The 27395-nt window shown below is 37.6% G+C and overlaps 1 protein-coding gene across 32 annotated transcripts in view; it reads left to right on the top strand.

The window, feature by feature from the left end:
- The window catches only part of CLASP2 (cytoplasmic linker associated protein 2), a 165362-nt gene that overhangs the window by 13922 nt on the left and 124045 nt on the right, over positions 1-27395 (top strand). For 31 of the 32 annotated variants that reach the window (XM_060180500.1, XM_060180501.1, XM_060180498.1 and 28 more), the window contains exons 4-7: positions 1296-1387; positions 2577-2652; positions 6755-6852; positions 11563-11633. In XM_060180500.1, the coding sequence (XP_060036483.1) occupies positions 1296-1387; positions 2577-2652; positions 6755-6852; positions 11563-11633 (337 nt within the window). Of the gene's footprint in view, positions 1-1295; positions 1388-2576; positions 2653-6754; positions 6853-11562; positions 11634-21378; positions 22086-27395 lie in introns of those variants that run through there. The other variant, XM_060180527.1, reaches the window with a different exon arrangement.

Raw genomic sequence — 27395 nt, 5'->3', positions numbered from 1 at the left:
TGAGAGTACTAAAAGCTATGTTAACTTTTATGGTTCTTACAGAGTCAAGAAAATTTTCTTCTTTCATCTACTGGCTACTAGTTACAGAAAGCATATGACAACAATGTGTTTTTTGAATACAGTAGAAAAAATTGACCATATAGAAATATTTTGAAAGGAAAGCAAAGATATATTGACATGTAAGCAAGATTTATAGAGTGACTCATATCAATTTGAAAACCTCACAAAGTTCAATCATATTGTGTTATCAGTAGCAATCTAATTGAAAATATTCAATATATTTTATAAAACATTCAGCATATTGAACTGCAGAAGCAAATTGTTCTCTGAGACATATTACACTTTTAAATGAGGTCCTTCTTAACATTTTTATATGTATTTTTCAATACCAGCTTATTGTTTCAACTTTTAAATTGCTTTTGACATATTATTACAGTATTATCAGGAGTACCCTTATATATCATGGGCCACAAATATAGAGTTTCAGAGCTAGACTGCTAACATTTAAGATTTTTCTGGTAAACTTCTATGTTACCTTCTAGAAAATTTGGCAAAAGGAAAGATATATATTGGTAGAACTGAATACATAGTTCAGGAAAAATACAGAATTCAGGAAGAGTTGGGAGACTGTGTGTGTTTGTGTACATTTGAATTTAGTAAACTATAAAAGTAGTATTTCTAAATCTGGTAAAAGGACTCATTGAGACAGTAAAGTTGGATTCTTTGTTATGCCAAACCCACATAATTGTTTTGAATTATTTATATAGGTTTATTTCTGCAGAAAAAAGATGGAGTATGTAACATTCGAATGACTTGCTTAAATATGTTTCTGTATTTGGACCTAGTATTGAAAGGAGAAAAGCTTGGATTATAAAATGTTGAAAAAAAAATCTGTCCCTTGTGACAGTCTGTTGTAGTTGCTAGGCAACATTGGACCTTTTAAATACTTACTGGACTGCTGGGCTTATAATGGTAGCATTGTTGTTGAAGGTTTCTAAAGCATAGAAGCGGTTCTGTGTCCTTGGGTATTCTAAGGTTTTTAGGTGCTGGACATAATTCTTCTGAGAATAATTGAAGTCTAAAGTGAAAGTTATAAGCTAAAATAAAAAGTGGAAAATGTGACTAAGCTGTTAAAATGTGGGTGAGAACAACATCAGTGCAAATTTAACTTAGGGAAACTTGTTGAAAAGTAAACCATCTGATAGAAAATTCAGTAAGATTGGGAAGAGGTCAAAGATGATGACAAATGAGTAATTTAATTGTTTGTTACACATGTTTACTTTTCTTTCAAATAGTACATTTGGGAACAGTTGGCTTCTGGTTTTAACCATAAGAATTTTCGATCTCGAGAAGGCATGTGCCAGTGTCTTATTGAAACCTTAAACATGTAAGTTTTATGATTCCTGAAAACAGCTACCTTATGTTTTCCATTCTTCTAGGAAAAATAATCATTGCACACAGCTTAAGAGAAACTGTAGAAATGACAATTTTAAAAATAGATACTAATATATAAGGTACAAGAACATTCACTGGGTACCTCTATCTGTTTGTTTTCTGTGCATAAGTTATATTTTATGCTGTTCATTTTAAGCTATTTGTCAGTGGTAAGAAATGCTTCTGTTTTTTCTTAGCTTGCTAATAGTTGTCATATTCAAAATAAAACGTTCAGTATAAATAAGCTAATAACTCAGGACCTGCTTCTGATCTGTACCCAATCTGGAATTGTCTTTAACTCAGTGGTATTTCAAATAGCCATTCTCCTACCCAGAGGTCCTTAAACTTTCTAAAGCAAGTGTGGGTGGTTACCAAAATCAAACTGAACAAGATGCTTGCAGGTAACTGGACAGGTAATCTGATAGCAGTGCGCAGAGCTCTGACAGTATCCGAGGCCACAGATCTCAGATCTCCAATCGGAAAGAATTATACATTGGGGCTTTATTCTCTTCCTAGACTGTTTTCTCATGTGCTGTGCAACAAGATATGGAACATATAGTCGCTCTCAACTTTGTAGTGTTACTTTCCTTTCTCTAACTATACCTTCATTTATTTTTCTTTTATTCCTCTATAGTCCATTCTGCCATCTAGAGCTTCAAAGTGCACTCATTCTGCACAGCTTTTGTGTTTTTCAGCTATCCTGTTGTTTCTTTTCAACCCATGCCCTCATCAAAATATTCATAGGCATAAATGAAGACATTTTAATGTGTTTATTTTACTAGAATGCAAATTTGTTTGTGAACCACGATCAAAAAAAAAAAAAACCCAATTTTTTTTAGAGTAAAAAACTTAAATTTTCTTGAGTGATAGGTCTAAGAGTGCCATTGCTTGAACACTTTGCTCTGTGGGATCCTGTGTTGATAATTTTCATTGTCAGTCATGATTATTCAAGTTTGCATATTGCATGTTGTTTACAGTTAGGTTTTGTCTGTCTCTCATATCCTCCATGTATTAATGATGTGTGCCCATGTTCTCCGCCATATTTGTTTTACTACTTTGGACAAGAAAGAAATAATTAAGGATATTTCATTCACTGATTAAAATCAAATTCTCTCCCTTTTTTTATTTCAAATTCCATTTAGTTTTGGGGCTCAACCATTAGTCCTCAGCAAGTTGGTACCACACTTGTGTGTCCTATTTGGAGATTCGAACAGTCAGGTAAAATTTTATTTCTTTTTAAGCATTGATTAAATATTAACATTGATTTTTGGAGTGTCTTCTTTTTCTAGTGCTCTTATCCTACTTTAAAAAAAGAAAAGAGGGTGGAGGGAATAATGAAATTTTCTCCTCACTTTTACTTTTTTTATATTTATTTTCCCTTTTGTTGCCCTTATTGTTTTGTTGTTGTTGTTGTTGCTGTTGTTATTCATGTCATCGTTGTTGGATAGGACAGAGAGAAATTGAGAGAGGAAGGGAAGACAGAGAGGAGGAGAGAAAGATAGACACCTGTAGACCTGTTTCACCACCTGTGAAGCAACTCCTCTGCAGGTAGGGAGCCGGGGCTCAAACCATACGCCAGTCCTTGCACTTTGCGCCAACTGTGCTTAACCCGCTGCTACCACCCGACTCCCCATTTTTACTTTTAAAACTTACCAAAGCTAGTTTTAAAAAACATTTATTTATATGATCCCTTTTGTTGCCCTTGTTGTTTTGTTGTTGTAGTTATTGATGTTGTTGTTGTTGGATAGGACAGAGAGATGAAGAGAGGAGGGGAAGATAGAGTAAGAGAGAAAAACAGACACATGCAGGCCTGCTTCACCGCCTGTGAAGCGACTCCCCTGCAGGTGGAAAGCTGGGGGCTTGAACTGGGATCCTTATGCAGGTCCTTGTGCTTTGCCCCACCTGTCCATAACCCACTGTGCTACCGCCCGGCTCCCCCAAAGTTAGTTTTTTAAAACACATTATATTCATATAACTTGCTTAAGTTTGTTGGTTGCTTTTCTAGTATTAATGATAGAAGGGATTCAAAGGATAGTTCTTGAGTTCCTAAGACATGTGAGAATTATGGTAGTTATGTTTGGGAGGTGGAAGAGTAAGGACATGGAACTTTGGTGGTGTGATATGGAACTACACACTGTCATCTTACAATGGTGAAACCCACTATTAATCATGAATAAAAAATGGAAGAAATAAAAGGATAGTTCTTGAGTTTGAAAGATAGAGTTAACAACCTAAATTTTCTACCGTTGTCTTCCTATGTATTTGTGAGGGTGGCTTGTCAGCTTCCTTTTTTCAGTCATGACCATATTCCAGAAAATGGTCACCCAATAGCATTTTGCAACAGCCTTAATCCTACATATCACAGGGAATTTGTGTTAGGAGTTTATAATTTTTTTAAATTTCTTTATTGGGGAATTAATGTTTTACATTCAACAGTAAATACAATAGTTTGTACACGCATAACATTCCCCAGTTTCCCATATAACAATACAACCCCCACTAGGTCCTCTGTCATCCTTCTTGGACCTGTATTCTTCCCACCCACCCACCCCGACCCCAGAATCTTTTACTTTGGTGCGATACGCCAGTTCCATTTCAGGTTCTACTTGTGTTTTTTTTTTTTCTTCTGATCTTGTTTTTTAACTTCTGCCTGAGAGTGAAATCATCCCATATTCAACCTTCTGTTTCTAACTTATTTCACTTAACATGAATTTTTCAAGGTCCATCCAAGATCGGCTGAAAACGGTGAAGTCACCTTTTTTTTTTTTTTTTTTTTTTACAGCCGAGTAGTATTCCATTGTATATATACACCACAACTTGCTCAGCCACTCATCTGTTGTTGGACACCTGTGTTGCTTCCAGGTTTTAGCTATTACAAATTGTGCTGCCAAGAACATATGTGTACACAGATCTTTTTGGATGGATGTGTTGGGTTCCTTAGGATAGATCCCCAGGAGAGGAATTGCAGGATCATAGGGTAGGTCCATTTCTAGCCTTCTGAGAGTTCTCCAGACTGTTCTCCACAGAGGTTGGACCAACTGACATTCCCACCAGCAGTGCAGGAGGGTTCCTTTGACCCCACACCCTCTCCAGCATTTGTTGCTGTTACCTTTTCTGATGTATGACATTCTCACAGGAGTGAAGTGGTATCTCATTGTTGTCTTGATTTGCATTTCTCTGACAATCAGAGACTTGGAGCATTTTTTCATGTGTTTCTCAGCCTTTTGGATCTCTTCTGTGATGAATATTCTGTCCGTGTCCTCCCGCCATTTTTGGATGGGGTTATTTGTTGTCTTGTTGAGTTTGGCAAGCTCTTTATATATGTTGGTTATTAAACTCTTATCTGATGTATGGCATGTGAAGATCTTCTCCCATTCTGTGAGGGGTCTCTTGGTTTGGGTAGTGGTTTCTTTTGCTGTGCAGAAGCTTTTGAATTTGATGTAGTCCCATAGGTTTATACTTGTCTTAGTCTTCATTGTAATTGGATTCGTTTCATTGAAAATGTCTTTAAAATGTATGCGGAAAAGAGTTCTGCCAATATTTTCCTCTAAATATCTGATAGTTTGTGGTCTAACATCCAAGTCCTTGATCCACTTGGAATTTACTTTTGTATTTGGTGAAATACAGTGGTTCAGTTCCATTCTTCTGCATGTTTCAACCCATTGTTTCCAACACCATTTGTTGAAGAGACTCTGCTTTCCCCATTTAATAGTCTGAGCCCCTTTGTCAAAGATTAGATGTCCACAGGTGTGGGGGCGGAGTTTATAATTTGTTAGGCATTCTTCACCTGAGTTTTGTGTACTATAGGTACAGAGGTGGTACTTCTTGGTGGTGTTGAATGTTGATCCTTTTTGGCACAGCTTGAACATTTAGAGTAACTCCAGATACTTTTCCCCCTTCTTTGAAGCTCTAACTACACCTCTGGACTTTTCCAAAGAGTTACACCTTTTTCTGTTTTTTTCTTTTTTAACTTTTTTTTTTAATTGCCACCATGGTTATCCCTGGAGCTTGGTGCCTGCATGACGAATGCATCACTCCTGCTGGCCATTTTTTTCCAATTCTTCCTTTTTCTTTATTAGAGACAGAAACTGAGAAGGGAGAGGAGATGGACAGATAGATAGATAGATAGATAGATAGATAGATAGATAGATATACCTGCAGCCTTGCTTTACCACTTGTGAAGCTTTTCCCCTGCAGGGGGGAACCAAGGGCTTGAACCTAGGTCCTTGAGCACTGTAACATGTGCGCTTAACCAGGTGCACCACCTCCTGCCCCCACCCCCTGTATCTGCTATTTTTTACTTACATGTTGGGCCAAAAATTCTTCTCCTCTCTTTTTTTTTAAAGGCTGAATCATAATTCATTGTATGTATACGCCACATTTTGTTAATCCATTCATCTGTCTGTGGGGATTGTTTTCATCTTTTTGATGTTGTAAATAATGATGCTACAAATGTGTAGATAATTGTGAGCTCAGGTCACAGTCTTGAAAGTTTTACTTTAGGAATATATCTTAGCCTTGATAATGGTTTGTATTTACTTAATGGAAGTTTTTTATATATAGTCTTACTTACAAAAAGAACATTTTTTTAAGTCCACATTAGTAATTATTTATTTTGTGGATTAATGGTTTACAGTAAATACAGTTGTTAATACTTGTGTAAAATTTCTCAATTTTCTGAAAAACACTTTTTCCCCTGGCCCCAAGTCCCCTTTACATTGGTGCTATACCCCAGCATTAGCAACTTTTTTAAGTTTATGTTTTTTGTGGCACTGGGATCTTGTGCATGAATGATTTTCCACTGCCCCCAAACTGAGTATTTCATTCTTTTGCTTCCAGGGAGTGGGTGGGGGAAGACAACACTGATGTAGTGCTTTTTTTTTTAATTTTTCAAATTTATTATTATCTTTATTTATTGGATAGACAGCCAGAAATCAAGAGGGAGGGGGGTGATAGGGAGAGAGACAAAGAGACACCTGCAGCCCTGTTTCACTGCTCGTAAAGCTTTCCCTTGCAGGCGGGGACCAGGGGCTCTAACCCAGGTCTTTGCGCATTGCAATACATGCGCCCAACCAGGTGTGCCATCACCTGGCCCCAGCTGTAATGTTCTTGTGTGGTGCTCAAACTTGGGCACTGTGCACAAAGCATATGCCTTACTGGGTAGGCTTTCTCCTGTTCTCTTCTCCAGGGAGAAGTTTCTTGGTGGTCATATATTGTAATACCTTAAGCTTGAAGTGTTTTTTTTTTTTTTTCTGTATAGAATAAGTTAATTGAAGTGTTTTATTTCATATTTTTTTAATTATCAATTCTTTGATGACAGGTGAGAGATGCAGCAATATTGGCTATAGTGGAGATTTATAGACATGTGGGAGAGAAAGTGAGAGTGGACCTTTATACGAGAAGACTTCCCCCTTCCAGGTAAGTCTTGCTAATATTTCTTTCTTTCTTTTCTGCCAGTGGTTTTAAATTTTTTAACTTTATGTGTCTAGTTTAAATGGGCTTAGTTTTCTTGTTGCTTTAAATTCAAATGTTAAAAAACAATATATTTGTGTTGCCAAATAAATATATTTGTGTTTCAAATAAGTAATAATTTACCCTGTAAAGTTTCGTATAGTTTGGATATCACTAAGTTCATAAACCCAGGGCTTTGCACATATAAAATATTACTATGCAGTCTCCTGGACTCAATTTTTTATTCTATTTAAAGAGAGAAGGAAAAGTTAAATGTGAAAGCATGTTTATACATAAACCTGAACACTTAGCGAAAAGTCCCTACAAGCTCAGCAGTTGATGAATAGAGAAATAAACAAAATGTGGTCTTTCAATCAAATGAAGTGTTACACAAACATAAACAGTGATACCTGAAATATGCCACAGCAGGGAGGAGCCTTGAAAACATCAGTCAAAGCAGTCAGTCATCAAGGACTGCATGTGAATTGCATTTGTATAAAATAACCACTTGGGCAAGTTGATAGAAAAGAAATTAAATTGGTTAGACTTAGAAATTATTTAGACTGGGAGCTGGGCAGAAGTGCACTAGGTTAAGCGCACATGGCACGAAGTGCAAGGACAGGTATAAGAATCCCAGTTCGAGCCATTGGCTCCCCACCTGCAAGGGGGTGGCTTCACAGGCAGTGAAGCAGGTCTGCAGATGTCTTATCTTTCTCTCCCCCTCTCTGTCTTCCCCTCCCCTCTTGATTTCTCTCTGCCTTTTTTTTTTTTTTCCTCCAGGGTTACTGCTGGGGCTCGGTGCCTGCACCATAAATCCACCGCTCCTGGAGGCCATTTTTTCCCCCTTTTGTTGCCTTTGTCGTTGTAGCCTCTTTGTGGTTATTAGTATTGTCATTGTTGATGTTGTTCATTGTTGGACAGGACAGAGAGAAATGGAAAGTCTTATGAGGTGATGAAGATGTGACAATAGTTGTTCAACTCAGTATGCTAAGTCATTGGATTACACACATTAACTGGAGGGTTCTGTGATGTGTGAGGTACATGTTAATAGTGCTTTTATTTAAACAAGATGAACTTGGATATACTATCTCTTTCATATTGTTCTTTGACTCTAAAACGTAATTTGGACTGTGGTTAGAGTTGCTTTTCCAATTCTATCCTATGGCCTTACTGGCCTTTATCCTTATCATGAATTAGAATTTTTATAGAACTTTACTGGCCTCTGTTCTCTGGTTTTCTAGTTTGTGTTAATAATCATTTAAACATTCCTGAGTTAGTTTAGTGATTTCTGATTTCTTTCTTTTTTTTCTTCTTCTGATACACATGGCTTGAAGCACAAGCACCAGCGTAAGGATCCTGGTTCAAACCCCCAGCTCCCCACCTGTAAGGGGATTGCTTCACAAGTAGTGAAGCAGGTCTGCAGGTGTCTTATTTGTTTCTCCCCCCACCCCCGTCTTCCTCTCCTCTCTCAGTTTCTCTCTGTCCTATCCAACAACAATAATAACAATACAACAAAGGCAACAAAATGGGAAAAATGGCTTTCTGGAGCAATAGGTTCATGGTGCAGGCATTGAGCCCCAGTGCTAACCCTGGAGGCTAAAAAAAGGGAAGGGGAAAGAAAAAGTTGATAAAGTGAGAAGTATTAGATGACAAGGAAGATTGAAAAGAGAGAGCAGTATAGTTGGAGAAAAAGAGTAAAGAACAAAATGAGGGCTGACAGAAAGGTAAGGGTTGTGAGGTCAGAGTCTTTTCTGTGTGTCTTTTTTAAATATTTATTTTATTTATTATTGAATTGAGACAGAGAGAAATTGAGAAGGGAGGAGGAGATAGGGAAAGAGACAGAGAGACACCTGCAGCTCTGCTTCACTTCTCATGAAGCTTTTCCCCTGCAGGTGGGGGCCAGCAGCTTCAACCCAGGTCCTTGCACACTGTAGTGTGTGTGCTTAATTAGGTGCACCACTGCCTGGCCCCCTCTGTGTGTCTTTCATAGCCCATCCTAGTCCCCAAAGACTGGGACATCTTTTTCATCTTGACCCTTTCTTTTATTGTTTTTGTCTTTCCTTCCTATCTCCCTCCATCATCATCATTATATTATTATTATTATCACTATTAAATTTATTTATTTATTATTGGATAAAGACAGACAGAAATTGAGAGGGAATGTGGGGATAAGGACAGAGACAGACATTTGCAGCCTCACTTCACCACTTGTGAAACTTTCCCCCTAAAGGTGAGCACCAGGGGCTTGAACCTGGATTTTTGTGCATTGTAATGTGAGCACTTAGCCAGGTACACCCTCCCCCAGTCTTATTATTATATCTGCCTAGTATTTCAGTGTACCCTTCTTCCCATTAGAGCTGCTTGTATCTACTTCCGTATGTATTTTATCTGTCCCACCTCAGCTCCTTACTAACCCTCTCCCTTCTCTGAATTTTGTGTCCTTAGTTTTCTACTTCTAATTCCCTACGCTATAACTAAGTGTTCAGTTCATGATTAACATTTTGTTCTGCCCTGTTTCCTAAGAGTAGTCTTACGTTTTCTTTTTTGTTGTTTCTGGCTTGCCTGTTCTTCATCCTGAGGTCCTGTCTTCTAACTCCAGTGTTCCCTCCCCCATTGCACATTGCTCATGTTATGTCTGTGTGCAATCAGGCCTAGTGTCTGTTCATTCTGTTCATTTCTTGGGAATATGGTAATTTGTAGGATGAAGGGACCCATGTCTTTTGATTAAAGCACATTCAGATGTATGGATCTTTTTATTCTTGATTTTAATGGGTATAGGCAATGTTAAAGTTTAGAAATCTCATAATGAATTTTTAGATGGTTTTCAGCTAAAAATACCTTTTTATAGGCCAAAAGGTTCCCTTAGTTTGAAAGTAGTAGAAGACAGTAGGGCCTGACTCAAGACTTAGCTTTGGTTTTAGAAATGAAATTGTAAGGGGTTGATTTTACCTGTTACCATGTGCAAGGACCCAGATTCAAGCCCTTATGTCCCATCTGCAGAGAGGATGCTTCACCAGCTGTGAAGCAGGTCTGCAAGTATCTGTCTTTCTCTCTCTCTATTCTTTGCCCCCTCTCAATTTCTCTTTGTCTTATCCAGGAAAAGAAAGGAGGGAGGGAGGAAGACAGGCCACAGGGAGCAGTGGATTTGTAGTGCTGGCACCGAGGCCCAGCAATATCCCTGGTGGCAAATAAAAAAAAAAAAAAAGAAAGAAAGGAAGAAAGAAAGAGTGACAATTTTTAGAAGGGTAAGTCAGAGAAATCATTTGGCAATTAAAGACAACATAACAATGACCCTTTGTCCTTCCACAGATCTCTAATTCATAAATTTTGGAATAAATTATAGCATGATACTAAAATGTGATAGAACAATCAAAATGAAGTACTGTCAAAGTATTCCCATTTTGCCTTGAAGCAAACATAAATAAATATATATTTATATTTATAAGTAAATAAATACAAATAAACTACTGTTAAAAAAATCTTTGAGCAGGGGGCCGGGCAGTAGGGCAGTGGGTTAAGCACACATGGTATGAAGTATAAGAACCGGCATAAGGATCCTGGTTTCGAGCTGCTGGCTCCCCACGTGTAGGGAGGTCGCTTCACGGATAGTGAAGCAGATCTGCATCTTTCTCTTCCCCTCTCTGTCTTCCCCTCCTCTCTCGATTTATCTCAGTCCTAGCCAGCGACAGCAATGGCAACAATAACAGCAACAACAAGGGCAACATAATGGGAAAAATGACCTCCAGGAGCAGTGGATTAGTAGTGCAGGCACCAAGCCCCAGCAATAACCCTGCAGACAAAAAGAAAAAAAAAATCTTTGAATAGTGAGATTGTACTTTTTTCTTTACATTCCTATTTATATTTCTATTATAATGAATGTATAGCATTTTTATAATAAGCACATTTTAGCTGAAAAAGTGATAGCAGAAGTGTAGACAGTAATTATTCTGAATATAAAATCAGAAGTGCTAATGGAATTGGTGTGGAATGAAAATAGGTTATTGGAAACTATCAGATCTTTAGTCATCTCAGCATCATTTCAGTTTGTGACATTTTTATTTTACTGTTTTTAAAAATTTTTTCTTAATGTTTCCTTTAAAAATTTTTAAATATGATCTATTTATTGGATAGAGAGACAACAACAAATCAAGAGGGAAGGGAGAGATAGGGAGAGAGACAAAGAGACACAGAGAGACACCTGAAGCTTTGCCTCACCGCTAGCAAAGCTTTCCCCCTGCAGGTGGGGACCAGGGGCTTGAACCCGGGTCCCTGCACATTGTAACATGTATGCTCAACCAGGTGCACCACCACCTAGCCCCCTTAACATGATTTTTATGTTCTTAAACAGTGTCTTGATAACTGATTAAATGTACTATATGTTAGAACTAAAGTATTTTTGCTGAGTGTGGAGAAATAATTTTATGATGGTATATTAAACTTCTTTGTGTGGAAATTACACACACGCCATGAGTGTTAAGAATGTTAACCTGTATATAATTTTGCCTCTTGGTTAGAGACGGTTTTGTGTCTCTTTTCAGTAAATGAGTTAAAAACAAAAGAGAATTGTACAAAGAACTAACTTAAATTCCTGAATTTTTTCCCCTAAGGTAGATTGTGTAGGAAATTTTTCTATATATGCTGTGTGTCAAACAAATTAAATATATTATTTATTCCCAGGTTAGAAATGATACTTGCCAAATTTGATGAAGTACAAAATTCTGGCGGTATGATTTTGAGTGTCAGCCAAGGTAAGGACAACTAGGTTATTCTAGCTCTCAGACATGTCTAAGATCATTTAACCATACGTTAAAATACGTATGGTTAAAAGACATTAAAATACGTTTTTTAAGTTGATTGCTTTATCATCAAATCGACAGATTTGATTTTGTGACCTAAAACTGAGGATATAGTATAAAAATTTCTATATCCTGCTGATTGCTACCTATTCTCAAACTCTTTGGACTAAGTGAAATTTAATAATGAGTCAGTTGACTAAAATGATACAGTTCTTTTGCTTTATTTTTTTGTATCTTTTTAGCTGAAGATGTGAGGATCCTCTTGCCTTCCAAATTTCATACGTGAATTGTGTAGGTCTGTTTTTTATTCTTAGAGTAATTGTTTATCTTAGTGTTTTTTGTTAAAATTGTGGAGTTGATGGACTTTGCTACACATATGTGTGACTATTAGAGATATTGGTGGTGAAGAGGCAGAGCAGTAGGAACTTCAACAACACACTCATTTTGGGGTTTCTCTTAACTAGAATAAAACCAAGTTTGGAATTCACTGGGGATTGGTATTAGTATCTGCTGTTACTTGATTTTTCTGACTACTCTTCTTTTTGTAAGGTTGCTAAATTGTATGTGTTCTAATTGGGTATCATTAACCTAGAATTCAGTCTTTTTTTAATATTTATTTTATTTATTCCCCTTTTGTTGCCCTTGTTGTTTTTTATTGTTGTATTTTTTTTACATGTTAAATCCATTGCTTTTTAAATTTTAATATTTGCACTTATTTTTTTTATTGGGGAATTAATGTTTTACATTCAACAGTAAATACAATAGTTTGTACATGCATAACATTCCCCAGTTTCCCATATAACAATACAACCCCCACTAGGTCCTCTGAATCCTTCTTGGACCTGTATTCTTCCCACTCATCCACCCCCACCCCAGAGTCTTTTATTTTGGTGCAATATGCCACTTCCATTTCAGGTTCTACTTGTGTTTTCTTTCTTTTTTTTTTTTTTCTTTCTCCCCGCCCACCCACCCCAGAGTCTTTTACTTTGGTACGATACGCCACTTGTGTTTTCGTTTCTGATCTTGTTTTTCAACTTCAGCCTGAGAGTGCGATCATCCCATATTCATCCTTCTGTTTCCGACTTACTTCACTCAACATGATTTTTTCAAGGTTCATCCATGATTGGCTGAAAATGGTGAAGTCACCATTTTTTACAGCTGAGTAGTATTCCATTGTGTATCTATACCACAACTTGCTCAGCCACTCATTTGTTGTTGGACACCTGGGTTGCTTCCAGGTTTTGGCTATTACAAATTGTGCTGCCAAGAACATATGTGTACACAGATCTTTTTGGATGGGTGTGTTGGGTTCCTTAGGATATATCCCCAGGAGTGGAATTGCAGGATCGTAGGTTAGGTCCATGTCTAGCCTTCTGAGAGTTCTCCAGACTGTTCTCCACAGAGGTTGGACCAACTGACATTCCCACCAGCAGTGTAGGAGGGTTCCTTTGACCCCAAACCCTCTCCAGCATTTGTTGCTGTTACCTTTTCTGATGTATGACATTCTCACAGGAGTGAAGTGATATCTCATTGTTGTCTTTATTTGCATTTCTCTGACAATCAGAGACTTGGAGCATTTTTTTCATGTGTTTCTCGGCCTTTTGGATCTCTTCTGTGGTGAATATTCTGTCCGTGTCCTCCCGCCATTGGGGAGGGAGGACACGCCATTGGGATGGGGTTATTTGTTGTCTTGTTGAGTTTGGCAAGCTCTTTATATATGTTGGTTATTAAACTCTTGTCTGATGTATGGCATGTAAAGATCTTCTCCCATTCTGTGAGGGGTCTTTTGGTTTGGGTAGTGGTTTCTTTTGCTATGAAGAAGCTTTTTTATTTGATGTAGTCCCATAGGTTTATACTTGCCTTAGTCTTCTTTGTAATTGGATTCGTTTCATTGAAGATGTGTTTAAAATGTATGCGGAAAAGAGTTCTGCCAATATTTTCCTCTAAGTATCTGATAGTTTGTGGTCTAACATCCAAGTCCTTGATCCACTTGGAATTTACTTTTGTATTTGGTGAAATACAGTGGTTCAGTTCCATTCTTCTGCATGTTTCAACCCATTGTTTCTAACACCATTTGTTGAAGAGACTCTGCTTTCCCTATTTAATAGTCTGAGCCCCTTTGTCAAAGATTAGATGTCCATAGGTGTGGGGGCTCACTTCTGGGCTCTTACTTCTATTCCACTGGTCAGTGTGTCTGTTCATGTTCCAGTACCAAGCAGTTTTGATGACAATGGCCCTATAATACAATTTGAGATCTGGGAGTGTGATGCCTCCGGTTCTGTTCTTTTTTCTGAAGATTGTTTTGGCAATTCTGGGTCTTTTCTGGTTCCAGATAAACATTTGTAGCATTTGTTCTGCTCTCCTAAAAAATGTGCTTGGCATCTTGATGGGGATAGCATTAAATTTGTAGATGGCTCTGGGTAGATATTCATTTTGATGATGTTAATTCTTCCAACCCATGAACATGGAATATCTTTCCACTTCTTTGTGTCTTTTTCAATTTCCTTGAGTAGTGACTCATAATTTTCAGTATACAAGTCTTTCACTTCTTCGCTTAGTTTTACTCCTAGATATTGTATTGTTTTTGTTGTTATAGTAAAAGGAATTGACTTCTGGATTTCAATTTCTTCTAGCTTAGTGATTGCATAGAGGAATGCCACTGACTTTTGAATGTTAATTTTGTGGCCTGACACCTTACTGTATTGCCTGATGATTTCCAAAAGCTTCTTGCTGGATTCCTTAGGTTTTTCCGTGTATACTATCATGTCATCTGCAAATAGGGAGAGTTTGACTTCTTCTCTTCCAATCTGTATCCCTTTAATTCCTTGCTCCTGCCTGATTGCTATGGCAAGAACTTGCAACACTATGTCAAATAGTAATGGTGATAGTGGGCAGCCCTGTCTAGTACCTGATGAGGGGAAATGCTTCCAGTTTATCACCATTGAGTATGATGTTGGCTGTAAGTTTGCTATATATAGACTCCACTATCTTCAGGAATTTTTCATCTATTCCCATTTTTTGTAGTGCTTTGATCATAAAGGGATGTTGTATTTTGTCAAAGGCTTTCTCTGCATCTATTGATATGACCCTGTGGTTTTTGGTCTTGCTTTTGTTGATGTGGTGGATCACATTGATTGATTTACGTATATTAAACCAACCTTGCATGCCTGGGATAAACCCACTTGGTCATGATGAATAATCTTTTTAATATACTGCTGTATCCAGTTGGCTAGAATTTTGTTCAGTATTTTAGCATCTGTGTTCATCAGAGATATTGATCTGTAGTTTTCTTTTTTGGTTGTGTCCCTGTCTGCTTTTGGTATCAGAGTGATGTTAGTTTCATAGAAGCTGGCAGGGAGTATTCCAGTGTCTTCAATCTTCTGGAAGACTTTTAAAAGTAGAGGTATTAGTTCTTCTTTGAAGGTTTTGTAGAATTTATTTGTAAAGCCATCTAGTCCAGGACTTTTATTTTTTTATTTTATTTTATTTTTTTCTTTTTAAATTTTTTATTTAAGAAAGGATTAGTGAACAAAAGCATAAGGTAGGAGGGGTACAACTCCACACAATTCCCACCACCCAATCCCCATAACCCACCCCCTCCCATGGTAGCTTTCCCATTCTCTATCCCTCTGGGAGCATGGACCCAGGGTCGTTGAGGGTTGCAGAAGGTAGAAGGTCTGGCTGCTGTAATTGCTTCCCCGCTGAACATGGGCGTTGACTGGTCGGTCCATACCCCCAGTCTGCCTCTCTCTTTCCCTAGTAGGGTGTGTCTCTGGGGAAGCTGAGCTCCAGGACACATTGGTGGGGTCTTCAATCCAGGGAAGCCTAGCCAGCATCCTGGTGGCATCTGGAACCTGGTGATTGAAAAGAGAGTTAACATATGAAGCCAAACAATTTGTTGAGCAATCATGGATCCCAAGCTTGGAATAGTGGAGAGGAAGTGTTAGGGAGGTACTCACTGCAAACTCTAGTGTAATCCTGCTTTCAGGTATATATTTTGCAGTAGTTTATGGATACGTGTGCACATAAGCTCTCTCTCACAGAAACTGGTGTATGTCTAGGTTATGGGACTTTGTTAGAAAGTGAACTACCTGAGATGAAATTAGAGTGTACTATTAAAGGAAAGGTCTCACCCGAGTAATGAAGCTGAAGGGTTGTCATTCCACACGTGAAGTCTCTGGATACAGTCTGAGGTGAAGCATGTTGAGATGGCAATCATTGCTTTGGTTAGGTTGTGATCGGTGGATGCCATATTATTTGGTTTGGATTGAGAGATGCATACGGGAAAGTGGGCCCTATCCAAGGGTGCCAGGACTGAGGGAAGTAGGGGCTCTATAGTGAAGATGTGAGGTTCCTGCTGTCTTAGGGTTCAAAAAGACAATCAATAGTTAATATTATTATCACATTATTTGTTAATTGGGTTAACTTTGAAAAGTCCCTTTGTTATGGTTTGCTGTACAGAGGACTTTTATTTTTGGGGAGATTTTTTGATAACTGTTTCAATTTCATTGGCTGTGATGGGCCTGTTTATGATATCCACTTCCTCTTTACTTAGTTTTGGAAGTTGGTAGGTATCTAGGAAATAGTCCATTTCTTCCAGGTTCTCTAGCTTGGTGGCATATAGTTGTTCATAGTATTGTTGTATTTTTATTATTGATGTTGTTATTGTTGGATAGGACAGAGAGAAATGGAAAGAGGGGGGAAGAGAAAGATTGCAGACCTGCTTCACTGCCTATGAAGCGACTCCCCTGCAGGTGGGGAGCCTGGTCTCCAACCGGAATCCTTACACTGGTCCTTGCGCTTTGCGCCACGTGAGCTTAACCCGCTGTGCTACTGTCTGTCTCCCGAATTTAGTCTTTCAATATCAATTAACTATATAAAGAATATATTCTATTTTTCAATCTAGTATTTTTTTTAACTAGAAAAGTAGCTTCATATTAAGCAAAATGTAGTTAATTTAGTAATGTTAATGGTGTTGGAGCAAGTACTTGATGTGTGAGTTTTATAGTCAGATTGTATGAAAACTAGTTAATTGTATAATTTATTGCTTTTTCTCTAGACTAAGCCTGTATTAAACCTTGCTGTGTTGCAGGAAGATAGGTGGAATGTGAGTGTAGTGTTACAAAGACTGTAATCTAAACATCCAGAAATATAAATTGACTTTAGCGTTACCAGTCCTCACCCTGACTGCCAACTGTTTCTCACTCATTTTCTCTGAATAGAAAGTGTTTTAACTACCTTGTCCTTATTTTTCAAGCAGTTACGTGTTGCGCATTTCCATAGAAACCAGGAACAGCAGGGAGATAGAGTTGTTAAAATTCCTTGAATTGAGACTTGCACTTTATACTACTTGTAATATATTATTACTTGTATTTCCAGGTTTTTAAGTCACAGCTCTAAGAAAATAGCATAATCTGGGAGTCTGGCAGTAGTGCAGCGGGTTAAGCACACATGGTGCAAAGCCCAAGGACTGGTGGAAGAATCCCGGTTCGAGCCTCCGGCTCCCACCTGCAGGGGAGTCGCTTCACAGGCGGTGAAGCAGGTCTGCAGGTGTTTCTGTTTCTCTCCCCATCTGTCTTCCCCTCCTTTCTCCATTTCTCTCTGCCCTTTCCAACAACAATGACATCAATAACAACAACAATAAAACAACAAGGACAACAAAAGGGAATAAAAAAATAGCATAATCTGAATTGCTTAGATTTATTTTTGAAAGTGATATTATTCTTGTGTTTATGAAGTTTTCTGTTACCTTCAAATAGATCTTTGGTGTTGTTCCCTATTTTAGCTCCCATTTTTTCCTCTTGTTTATATCTCCATAAACCGAGAGATTTAAGTTGGTTATCTGACATTTGTATTTCTCAGAAGGAGACTTTAGAGATTTTTATATTGGAGATTATTATCTGACTGTTGAAGGTTTGGTCAAATGTGAATGTTAGTGTATAATACACACATGTCATGTAGGAGTTTAGATATTGGTCCTGATTTTTCCTCTTTCCTTCTTTCCTTCCTTCCAGGTGTCTGGGAGACCTTTGACCAGAGCACTGCTCAGCTCTGGTTTATGGTGATGTGAGGGATTGAATTTGGGAACTGTGAGCCTCAGGCATGAAAGTCTGTGCTATCTCCTCAGCCTGGTTGTGATGTTTTTTATTATAGTACTATTACTGAAAATACATTAATGGTTTTATTAATAAGGGAAGAATTTAGAAGCAGGCTGCCCATTTGTCATGTTGCATGTCCCAGAGCCTGGCCCTCTCTTCTGTCTTTATTAATTGATATTCTCTTTCATCCCCCCCCCATCTAATCCAGACCAAAGGGTGATGATAACTATTAGTCTGTAATTCCTAAACGTGTAAGTCTAGCTCTCCTTTCTTATGCTCTAGAGTTGGTAGCTTTTGTCCTTTGTCCTTGGATGCCTAATTGGTATTTCAGTCTTAACATATCCAGAAGTAGCACTCTTTGTCTTTCCTTTCCCCTAAATTTGTTCTTTCTCCAGTTTTACCCATTTTAGTCTGTGACTTGGGTTTAGAACCTGAACCTAATTATTCAGTTGGGTTTAGAATCCCTCATCCTAATTATTCAATAATTTCTGCTGCAAGCATCCAAGTATGTGTCAAATTTTCTCAATTTTGTTTTTCCATTTCCATGATAAAACTCTTCTCTTAGTATCCTTTAACTTTTATGTGAGTCATTAAATATGTGTTTGTCCATGTTTACCTCACAATCTTTTCTACCTAAAAGCAAGAATGATCTTTTAAGAAAGTAAATTAGATCATGCCATAGTAGTGAATAACAATACAGTTGAAAGAACATATATTCTTCTGAGAGAGAGAGAATATAAACAACAAGGGCAACAAAAGCGGGGAGAATAGCCTCCAGGAACAGTGGATTTGTAGTGCAGGCACCGAGCCCCAGCAATAACCCTGGAGGCAATACACACACACACACACACACACACACACACACACACACACACACACACACACACACACACACACACACACACGAATATACAGAGTGATTATAGTTGTCCATAGAAGTATTCTTATCCTTTGGTTAATGAATTGAATGAAATGAAATTAAATTATTCCTAAGATTTTTTTGGGGGGGATTAATGGTTTACAGTCAATACAGTCATTTCTCAGTTTTCTGCAAAACACTGTGACCCCCGCCCCCCAGTGCAGGTCCTTCTCTACCATCATGCTCCAGGGCCTGAGAGCCCACCACCACCCAGACTCCTTTACTGTGGTGCACTATACCAGTATCCCTGAGACCTTTGTTGTCAAATGAAATTAATAAAAACACTATTGCCACTAATATTATGCCATGCTTTATCCCAACTCAGGATGCTTAATTTTTTTCTTTAGGTAGAAAAATCTGTCAGCACTGAAAACAAATTAAAAAAATTTTTTTTTGCCAAATATTTGTTTATTTATGACAGAGAGAGAGAGATGAAGAGAACCAGAACATCACTCTGGTACATGTGATGGCGGGAATCAAACTCAGGACCTCATGCTCGAGAGTCCTGTGCTATATCCAGTGCACAACCTCCCGGGTTCGTAAAAACAAAATTTCAGGCAATGATTTGGAGGCAGGTATTTTGTGTATAATGAAATGAAATTTTGTTCAGCTTATTTTTTATTTCTTTATATTTCTCTCACTAAAATTTTAGCCTTTGAATTCGGCTCACTGTTATTGTCCATTCAAGAGTTAAAATAAAAGTTAGAACATCCAATAGCTTAGTATACAGTGTGCAGGACTTGCATGTATGTCACTGGGGTGGTGCTCTGGGTGCATGTGTCGTCTATCTGCGCCTCTCTCTCTCTCATATTAAAATCAATCCAAAAAATAAAGTTGTATAAGAAAACATTTAATCAATGTAGCATTGGTTTATAAAACTATATTTGGGGTTACAGTTTTATACCTCTTAAAGATGTATGTTACTGTACCACACACTCCACCCAGGAAAATGTGTTAGGGCACAATAATGGTTCAACCTGAAAGCTGTGTTAATAATTTATGTACACATAAACTAAAGAGCCATTGGAAATACCACCCCTTCATTTCCCTTATTGACTGTATGAGTAGAGTGTGTTGTTGAGTTCACCCAGACCTCGTACACAGTTCAAAGGTTTTCCATATGATATTCAGTGACAAGAAATTATCAGTAAAAAATTTTAGTGAGTGTTACTTAAAATGTGATTACTGAAGCTCTGCACTTAAAATATACTTAAAATGATTTGGAATGAAAATGTTCTTTTACTGAATACAGACAAAAACAACTGGATAAATAGGTTATGGATATGTGACATAATTTAATGATGTCACTTAGAATTGTGGTACAGGCCTTTCTGAGAGGTCACATTTGGGTTGAGACCCAGTGAATGACAATGAGCTAGTTATGTGATAAATAGTAGGAAAAATGCTTTGGGCAGAAAAAGCATGACCATGAAACCTGAGAAGTGGAAAAAAACATTGTATACTAAAAGAACAGAATTGGAGGCCAGAGCTGACTGCAGACCAGTAAAACTTGGGGAGGGTTGGAAGACGGACTGATTATGAAATATAGCTGGGAGAGTAAGCAGGAACCATTATATGAAGGCCTCAATGCCATGATTGTGTTTTGATAGACTTCTGAGAACAGGAATGGGTTTTACAGATGTAGAGTGATATGGCAAGTGGGAATGACATCTCTTTTAAATTTATTGCTTGGAAAAATAGTCTGTTTGTATGGTTGTTTTTTTTTTTCCCCCTCTGTTGGGAAATATACCTCTATACCTCTTCTTCCATTAAGCATGCTCTGATAGTTTCACATCTCATGCCTTTCAGAATTTATAATTGCTATACCTGTACTTTTGATTATTTTTTTGATTTTCTGGAGTATTAGCTTAGGACACTCAGAATACCTGTTATATCACCAGAGATAGCAATATACTTAACTTACTAATAGTGAGACATGTACAGTACTTGTTTGTTTTGAGGATTTTTCAAGCCTGACTTTCATGCTCTTATTAACAAGTAAGTTAAGCAGAGTCTCTACTTGCTGTTCAATTAGCTCTCCTATTAGAAGTAAACTGGATTTAAAATTAACCAGATCCTGACTAAAAAGAGGCAATATCAGCCCTTTAGGAAGGAAAGGACTGAAAAGTTGTAGTGATTGTGTGGCTATTGCAGGATCTGGTGTCGTCATGGAGCTTTCTAGAGAGGCTCTTATTCTAACTGAGATGTAAACACCAACAGTGTTGGTGGCTGTGACTGCAAGTCTCTTTCTCTTTCACTGTGAAAAAAAAAAAACTCCACGATTCTGATTTGTCTAGTGTGTGTCCTACTACAGTCAGGGCATGTAATCATTATAAAGTATTTTCTAGCTTCTCTGAAGCAGTCGGCTAGGAAAGGTTTTGCTCTAAAAAGCTAGGAATAAAATAAAGCATAGCAACTGGGCTTTGAGTTAACCTTGATATTTGGTTTGTAAGAGGCTATAAGGTAGAATGCAGTCTAGTTCCTTATATGTTCACAACATCCCCTTTGAGGAAGAGCAAAGTCCTTTCCTTAGGTTGATTTTTCAAATGCGTCTGTTTGTCACCATGAGCCTGTGAGCTTGACAGTATGCGAGGGTTGTGCATCTTGGATGGAGGCTGTTCCTTGTCTCTGCAGCTGCGTACTGGGTCGGTTCTATCTCCTACACCAGAAGCAAGCTTTGTTCCGTGTGGCCCTGCTGTCCGCACACAGAGTAGTCTTTGAGGGGCTGCCTTTGACGTGATTTGTTTATGGCACCCAGAAATGCTTCCTGCATAATGAGCGCAGATAATCATGGAAACTGGGCTATTCCTGTTTATGCACTTCTAGCCGTCTTCTGCTGTAAATTTTAAAAGATAAAGGCAAGAAAGGATGGAATCCTTTTCTAAAAGGCGCAAATCAGTTAATCCATCAGATCATGTGATTGCTACTGATTACACGTATATCTTTAGGGAAGCAGAAAATGATTGCTGAACACATGCCTTGTGTTTTGATGATTGCATTAAAAGTCCCCCAGTAGGATGGCATTTATTGGCTCCCAGAGCTTTTCCTAGATTAAATTTCAGACAGACAGTACAAGAAGAAACATCATAACCTGCTTCTAATCACAAACGTGCAGTTAAAGAGTATCTTGATCGAGCTCTGCTAGGCTCTGCTAAATAAACGAAGGTTTTCAGCAAGACCCCAGACTTTTATTTTGAAGCGGAGTAGCAGCTGTTGGCTATTGCGGTGCAGAGCTGCAGCGAGGCCTGGGTCACACAGTGCTCTGGGTGTCTGCAGGCTGCAGGCCCAGCCCAGTGGCGCAGGTACTAAGCTGCATTTATTTGCTGTGCTGTTTGACCTCTTGGTTTGAGAGAGCTCCCTGAACCATCTGAATGGCTATGGGAGATGGTGAGTAAGATTTCTCTCTTCTTTTGCTTGTATTCACTTCCTTCTAAAGTGATGATCTTTTGCTTTGTAATAAATGCATTTCTCTGTAAGAATGAAGGACACTTTGTGTGCTGTGTGTGTGTGTGTACACACTTAGGAGTACATGCATGCACGTTTGCTGACTTGTCATCTGGTATCTTTTTATACTGATGTCTGTCTGAGATCTGGCAAATGTCAGGTGACAGTTTACCTTGCCACCCAAACAAGTCTTTGGTGGAGAATATGAGGGATTTGGGGGCGGGGGAAGAACAGGGAATGCACACAAAAGCTTTCAAGAGAGAACATGGCCTTTGAAAGAATGACAGTTTTGGTAGGAAGGTTTGGTTTACTAGCTTGACATGTTTGCTGTTGATTTGACAAATAGTAGGATTGTGTGGTAAAAAGTAAAAGGGTAAACAGCTTGCAATAGGCATTATTTTCACTAACATACTTGTGATTTAGTAGTGTTCCTTGTAAATAGTTCTCTAGAAAAAAACCTGGTTTTTAGCAAATTCTGTACAGGGTATAATTTGATTAAAATTGGTTTTGCAAGTGTTTCATTGTGATAAGAATGATTTTAAAAATATTTCTGTAGCTCTTAGTACTGATTGTTCAGGTACAACTAACTCTGTGACATATACAGAGTATTTTTGGTATTTCCATTTCACAGATTGGGAGACTGAGGTTTGTTGAAATTATAAATCTCAAGTCTAGACACAGAGGACAAACCAAAAACCACATCTAGAGGCCCAAGTATGCATTTGTTATTGGCCTTTGTACCACTTAACTCCTGAGCATCTTCTAAAATTGTAAATCTTTCGTTATAATGCTTATTGGTATGATAGCATTAATAGTAGAGATATATGCAAAGGAGAATTTGAGCTTCTTTAGTAATGATCTGTTTGGGGGGAGCTTTAACAGTTTCCGTATTTCTTAAAGCTGTATAATGACTTACCTCTAAGGAGTTTGTCCCCTTGAGACTATGAAGAGTAGGATGTAGACTTACTAAAATGGTGATATTGGTAAACAGCCATTTAAGCTGTTATGTACATTCTAGTAGAAATATGATAGTAAATTTGATTTGCATATTGCTATGCTTTATTCCAGTAATTTGTAATGTTTAATTATTTTTCTTATAGAAATAAATAACAGCATTATCTTCTACTTTTAAGGCAAATATCAAATCAACAAAGTTCTCATAGACTTAAGGACACTGCAGAGTTTCTATTTCTTTTTCTCTTGTTTTTAACTTAACTATATAGACAAATCTAAATGTTGGTTTTGCTTTAGACCCTGTCCAGATTGTATTTTTCTTGATGGCAATTAGTATCTACTTAATATATATGGCAAGTAATATATACTTAGTTTTCTTTTTTCTCAAGTAATACATAAATATATTTTGGCTATTTGATAATGTATTGATTTTTTTAAAAACTTCCTATAAAGCTCAGGAAGTAGCCGTTGTGATCATCCTCTTTCTATATAAAATGGAAATGTTCTTACTGAATTGTATGATGAAATAATGGACCTTTATTGAAAAATGAAAGTCTAAACAATAAAGGGGTGTATGTTTGTGTGTGTATATGTGTGTGTGGTAACATTATCTTGGGTCTTAGTTCATAACAGTTTCGTGTGTATTCCTTTGTCTATTAATCTTATTCATGTGTATTATGTAAACATAAACAGTGCTATTATTTAAATGTATGCCATTTTTTATTCTCTTACTTTATTTCATTACAAACAATAGACTATGTCATTTTTTCAAAATTTAAACAAGACAAAGTAAAATTCTCTCAAAGTTACCTTCAAGCCTCAATCCCAAGTATAAACAGAGATGAATGCTTTTGTGTAGGGTTTGTCTTTTACTGTGCCTCATATCAGAATTAATGTTTTTATTTTGACTGTTTTACACAAATAATATTTTCTTGAACATGTTCTTGTCCTGTGTGATGTCTCCTTACTTTGGCACAGAGATTGTTTTCTTAAATGTTACCAAATGTCAATTGCTTGAACGGCTGCATAGTGTTCTATAATATGAATGTAATTAACCATTCTCTTGTGGAATTTAGAATGTTTCAATCTACTTGTTTTTTCAGAATTATTCTGAAACCTTTGTGCAAATCATATTTACATATACTCATATATATATTTCCTAAAATTTAGTCTAGAATTGGAATTTTTGGGTCAGAAGTTTTATTCATTTTAAATTGTATAAGGTACAGCCAGCTTCCTCCAAAAGAGGCTTTATTACTTGTATTTCCACCATGGTTTCTGTTATCTTGCATTCTTCCCATTTCTTGTTGTTATTCATGTTTTAATATTGGACCTATCAAATAGCTGTATCTCATCTATATAAACAGTTTTACTTTTTCTTTCTTTTAAATTAAAAAAATCCTTAGTTTAGGGTAGAAACAGAGAAATTGAAAGGGAATGGGGAGATAGTGACCTGGGGGCCAGCGAGGGAGAGGCATTGCTTCACCACCTGTGAAGCTTCCCACCCCATTGGTGGGGACCAGGAGCTTGAACCAGAGTCCTTGGATGGTGTAACACACATGCTCTACTGGGTGTGCCACTTTACAAGCCCCTCCCCCCCCCCCCCCCCCCGGCTTTACTTTCTAGTAAGGTTGATCAGATCTTTTATTATTATTATTATCTTTATTTATTTATTGAATAGAGATAGGCAGAAATCGAGGGGGAAGAGTGTGATAAAGAAGGAGAGAGACAGACACCTGCAACACTCCTTCACTACTCACAAAGCTTCCCCTCTGCAGGTGGGGACTGAGCACTCGAACCTGGGTCCTTGCACACTGTAACGTGCTCAACCACCCAGCCCTTGATCAGATCTTCATGTTTGTTTGTTTATTTATATTTCCCTTTACATGGATTGCTTTCTAGTATTCTTTAGCTATTAGACCTTTTTGCTATTCATTTATAGTTCTTTACATATTCTGGTTATTAATTTATTATCTATTAAACATATTCTATAAGCCTAACTTGAAAGCCATGCCTAAGATTTCATAGTTTTGTTTCTATGAAAACATAGACTTGTGAGCTCTGTAATATCAGAGCTGAAGAGTCGCAAGTGGATTTCAGATACCTTATGTTTAGCTGTGTTTGTATTTATCCAAAAGTATAAAAAAGCAGAGCAGTCAGATGATTGTAAAGTACTTCTGGATAGTCTAACCAGATAGAGTTTAAAAACCTGTAGGATTATTATGTGGCTCCGAGCCCTACAGTCTGCCTCAGAAGCACACAGGAAGAATTTGACCTTTTGTTTTGTTACAGAGTGACTGGAAAGAAATAAGGTTTTGTTGCAAATAAATTATTTCTAAAGTTTAAACATTTCAACATGGTCTGTTATTTAAATATGATTATGTTGAAAATATGTACAAATGATGCTCTAACTCTGCTATTCTCGAGATAAGCTTTCAGGCACTGTTCCAAACTGACCTAACTACTAATGGGGGCAGAGGGAATAGGATAGCAAGAAATTGATGCCCAGTAGATATCTTCTCTTCCAAACTCTTGAATATTTTCTGTAATTTACTAGAATTAGGTAGCTTAGATCATCAAAAAAAAAAAACCCTTTAACATATTGGCAAAGAGGCTAAATCTTTCTTCTAGTAGCAATGCTAAGGGAAAAACCTCTATAAGGAGAAAAAGTAAATTATAAGGGACAAAATATTGATGGTGAGAAGCAGGCATTAAGACTGAGTATCTTCTTGGGAGTTGGGCGGTAGCGCAGCGGGTTAAGCACACGTGGCACAAAGTGCAAGAACTGGCATAAGGATCCTGGTTCAAGCCCCCAGCTCCCCACCTGCAGGGGAGTCACTTCACAGATGGTGAAGCAGGTCTGCAGGTGTCTGTCTTTCTCCCCCCTCTGACTTCCCCTCCTTTCTCCACTTCTCTCTGTCCTGTCCAACAACAACAATAATAACTACAACAATAAAACAACAAGGGCAACAAAAGGGAATAAATAAATAAATAAATATTAAAAAAAAAAAAAAAGACCGAGTATCTTAGCCCTCTTAAAACAGATAAGTTTCCTCAGTTGGGCACAAGGTGTTGGTACTAATAGCAGCATGTCTTCAAATATATTGCTAGTGAGTCTTCAAGATAAGGCTAAGATCTTTTCTTTGAACATGTAGAATGGCATAGTTGGTGTCCTTAACTAATCTCTTACAATCAACCCATGGCTGTCATGAAATTTTAACTACTTGAATTGACTAGATTTTGTAGGATTCTAAATAATAACACTTGCCTTATTGCAAGTGTTTCTTAATATATTGAGTGATACTGTATTATACATACAAAGACGTATACTGTCATTTAATTTTTTAAATAATATTTTTATTTTTATAGACAGAAATTGAGAGTGATAGAAGGTATAAAAGGAGAGAGAGAGGAAGAAAGAGATACCTGTAGCATGCTTCACCACTTGTGAAGCTTACCCTTGGAGATGGGGACCTGTGGCTTGAACCAGGGGCCTTGCTTACTATAACGTGCACTCAACCCAATGCACCACCACCCAACCCCTGTTATTTAATTTTATTAATACCAAGTAATGGTTTGATGAATTTCTGTGAACACTTAAAGATTTTGAATTGTTCTTCAGGTATTTTTTTAATTTTCTTTTTCTTTTTTCCTTTGTGTCTTTCTTTCTTTCTTTCTCTTTTTTATTTTATTTTTATGAGATGGACAGACAAACCGGAGCCACACCTAGTTCCCCTGGTGTCCCTGGATCAAATCTGGGACCTCATGCATGTAACTTCTCTGGTGTACCATCAATCCTCAAATATATTTTTAATTTTAATATAACTTAGAAAATTTAAGAGAGTTTGTCAAATATCTCGGCCATATTTAAACTTAGTAAGGACTAGACTGTACTGTGTGTGTAGATATAGCTATCAATATAGCTATCACTATAAAGTAGTTAACTATTTAAGACAAATTGTGCTGGAGAGAACATAACACTTTCACATGAATATTAAAATTTGTTCCAGTTTGAGCCCCTGGCTCCCCACCTGCAGGGGGATCGCTTCACAAGCGGTGAAGCAGGTCTATAGGTGTCTATTTTTCTCTCCCCCTCTCTGTCTTCCCCTCCTCTCTCAATTTCTCTCTGTCCTATCCCATAACAATAACAGCAATAACAATAAGCAATAACAACAATAACAAGAGACAACAAAGGCAACAAAAGGGGAAAAAATGGCCTCCAGGAGCAGTGGATTTGTAGTGCAGGTACCAAGTCCCAGTGATAACCCTGGAGGCAAAAAAAAAAAAAAAAAAAGAAAG

Source organism: Erinaceus europaeus, chromosome 21 (genome assembly GCF_950295315.1).
Source record: "Erinaceus europaeus chromosome 21, mEriEur2.1, whole genome shotgun sequence".
In the NCBI taxonomy this organism is placed as follows: domain Eukaryota; kingdom Metazoa; phylum Chordata; class Mammalia; order Eulipotyphla; family Erinaceidae; genus Erinaceus; species Erinaceus europaeus.
Note: the sequence above shows the minus strand (reverse complement) of the source record. Positions and strands in the feature narration are given on the sequence as shown.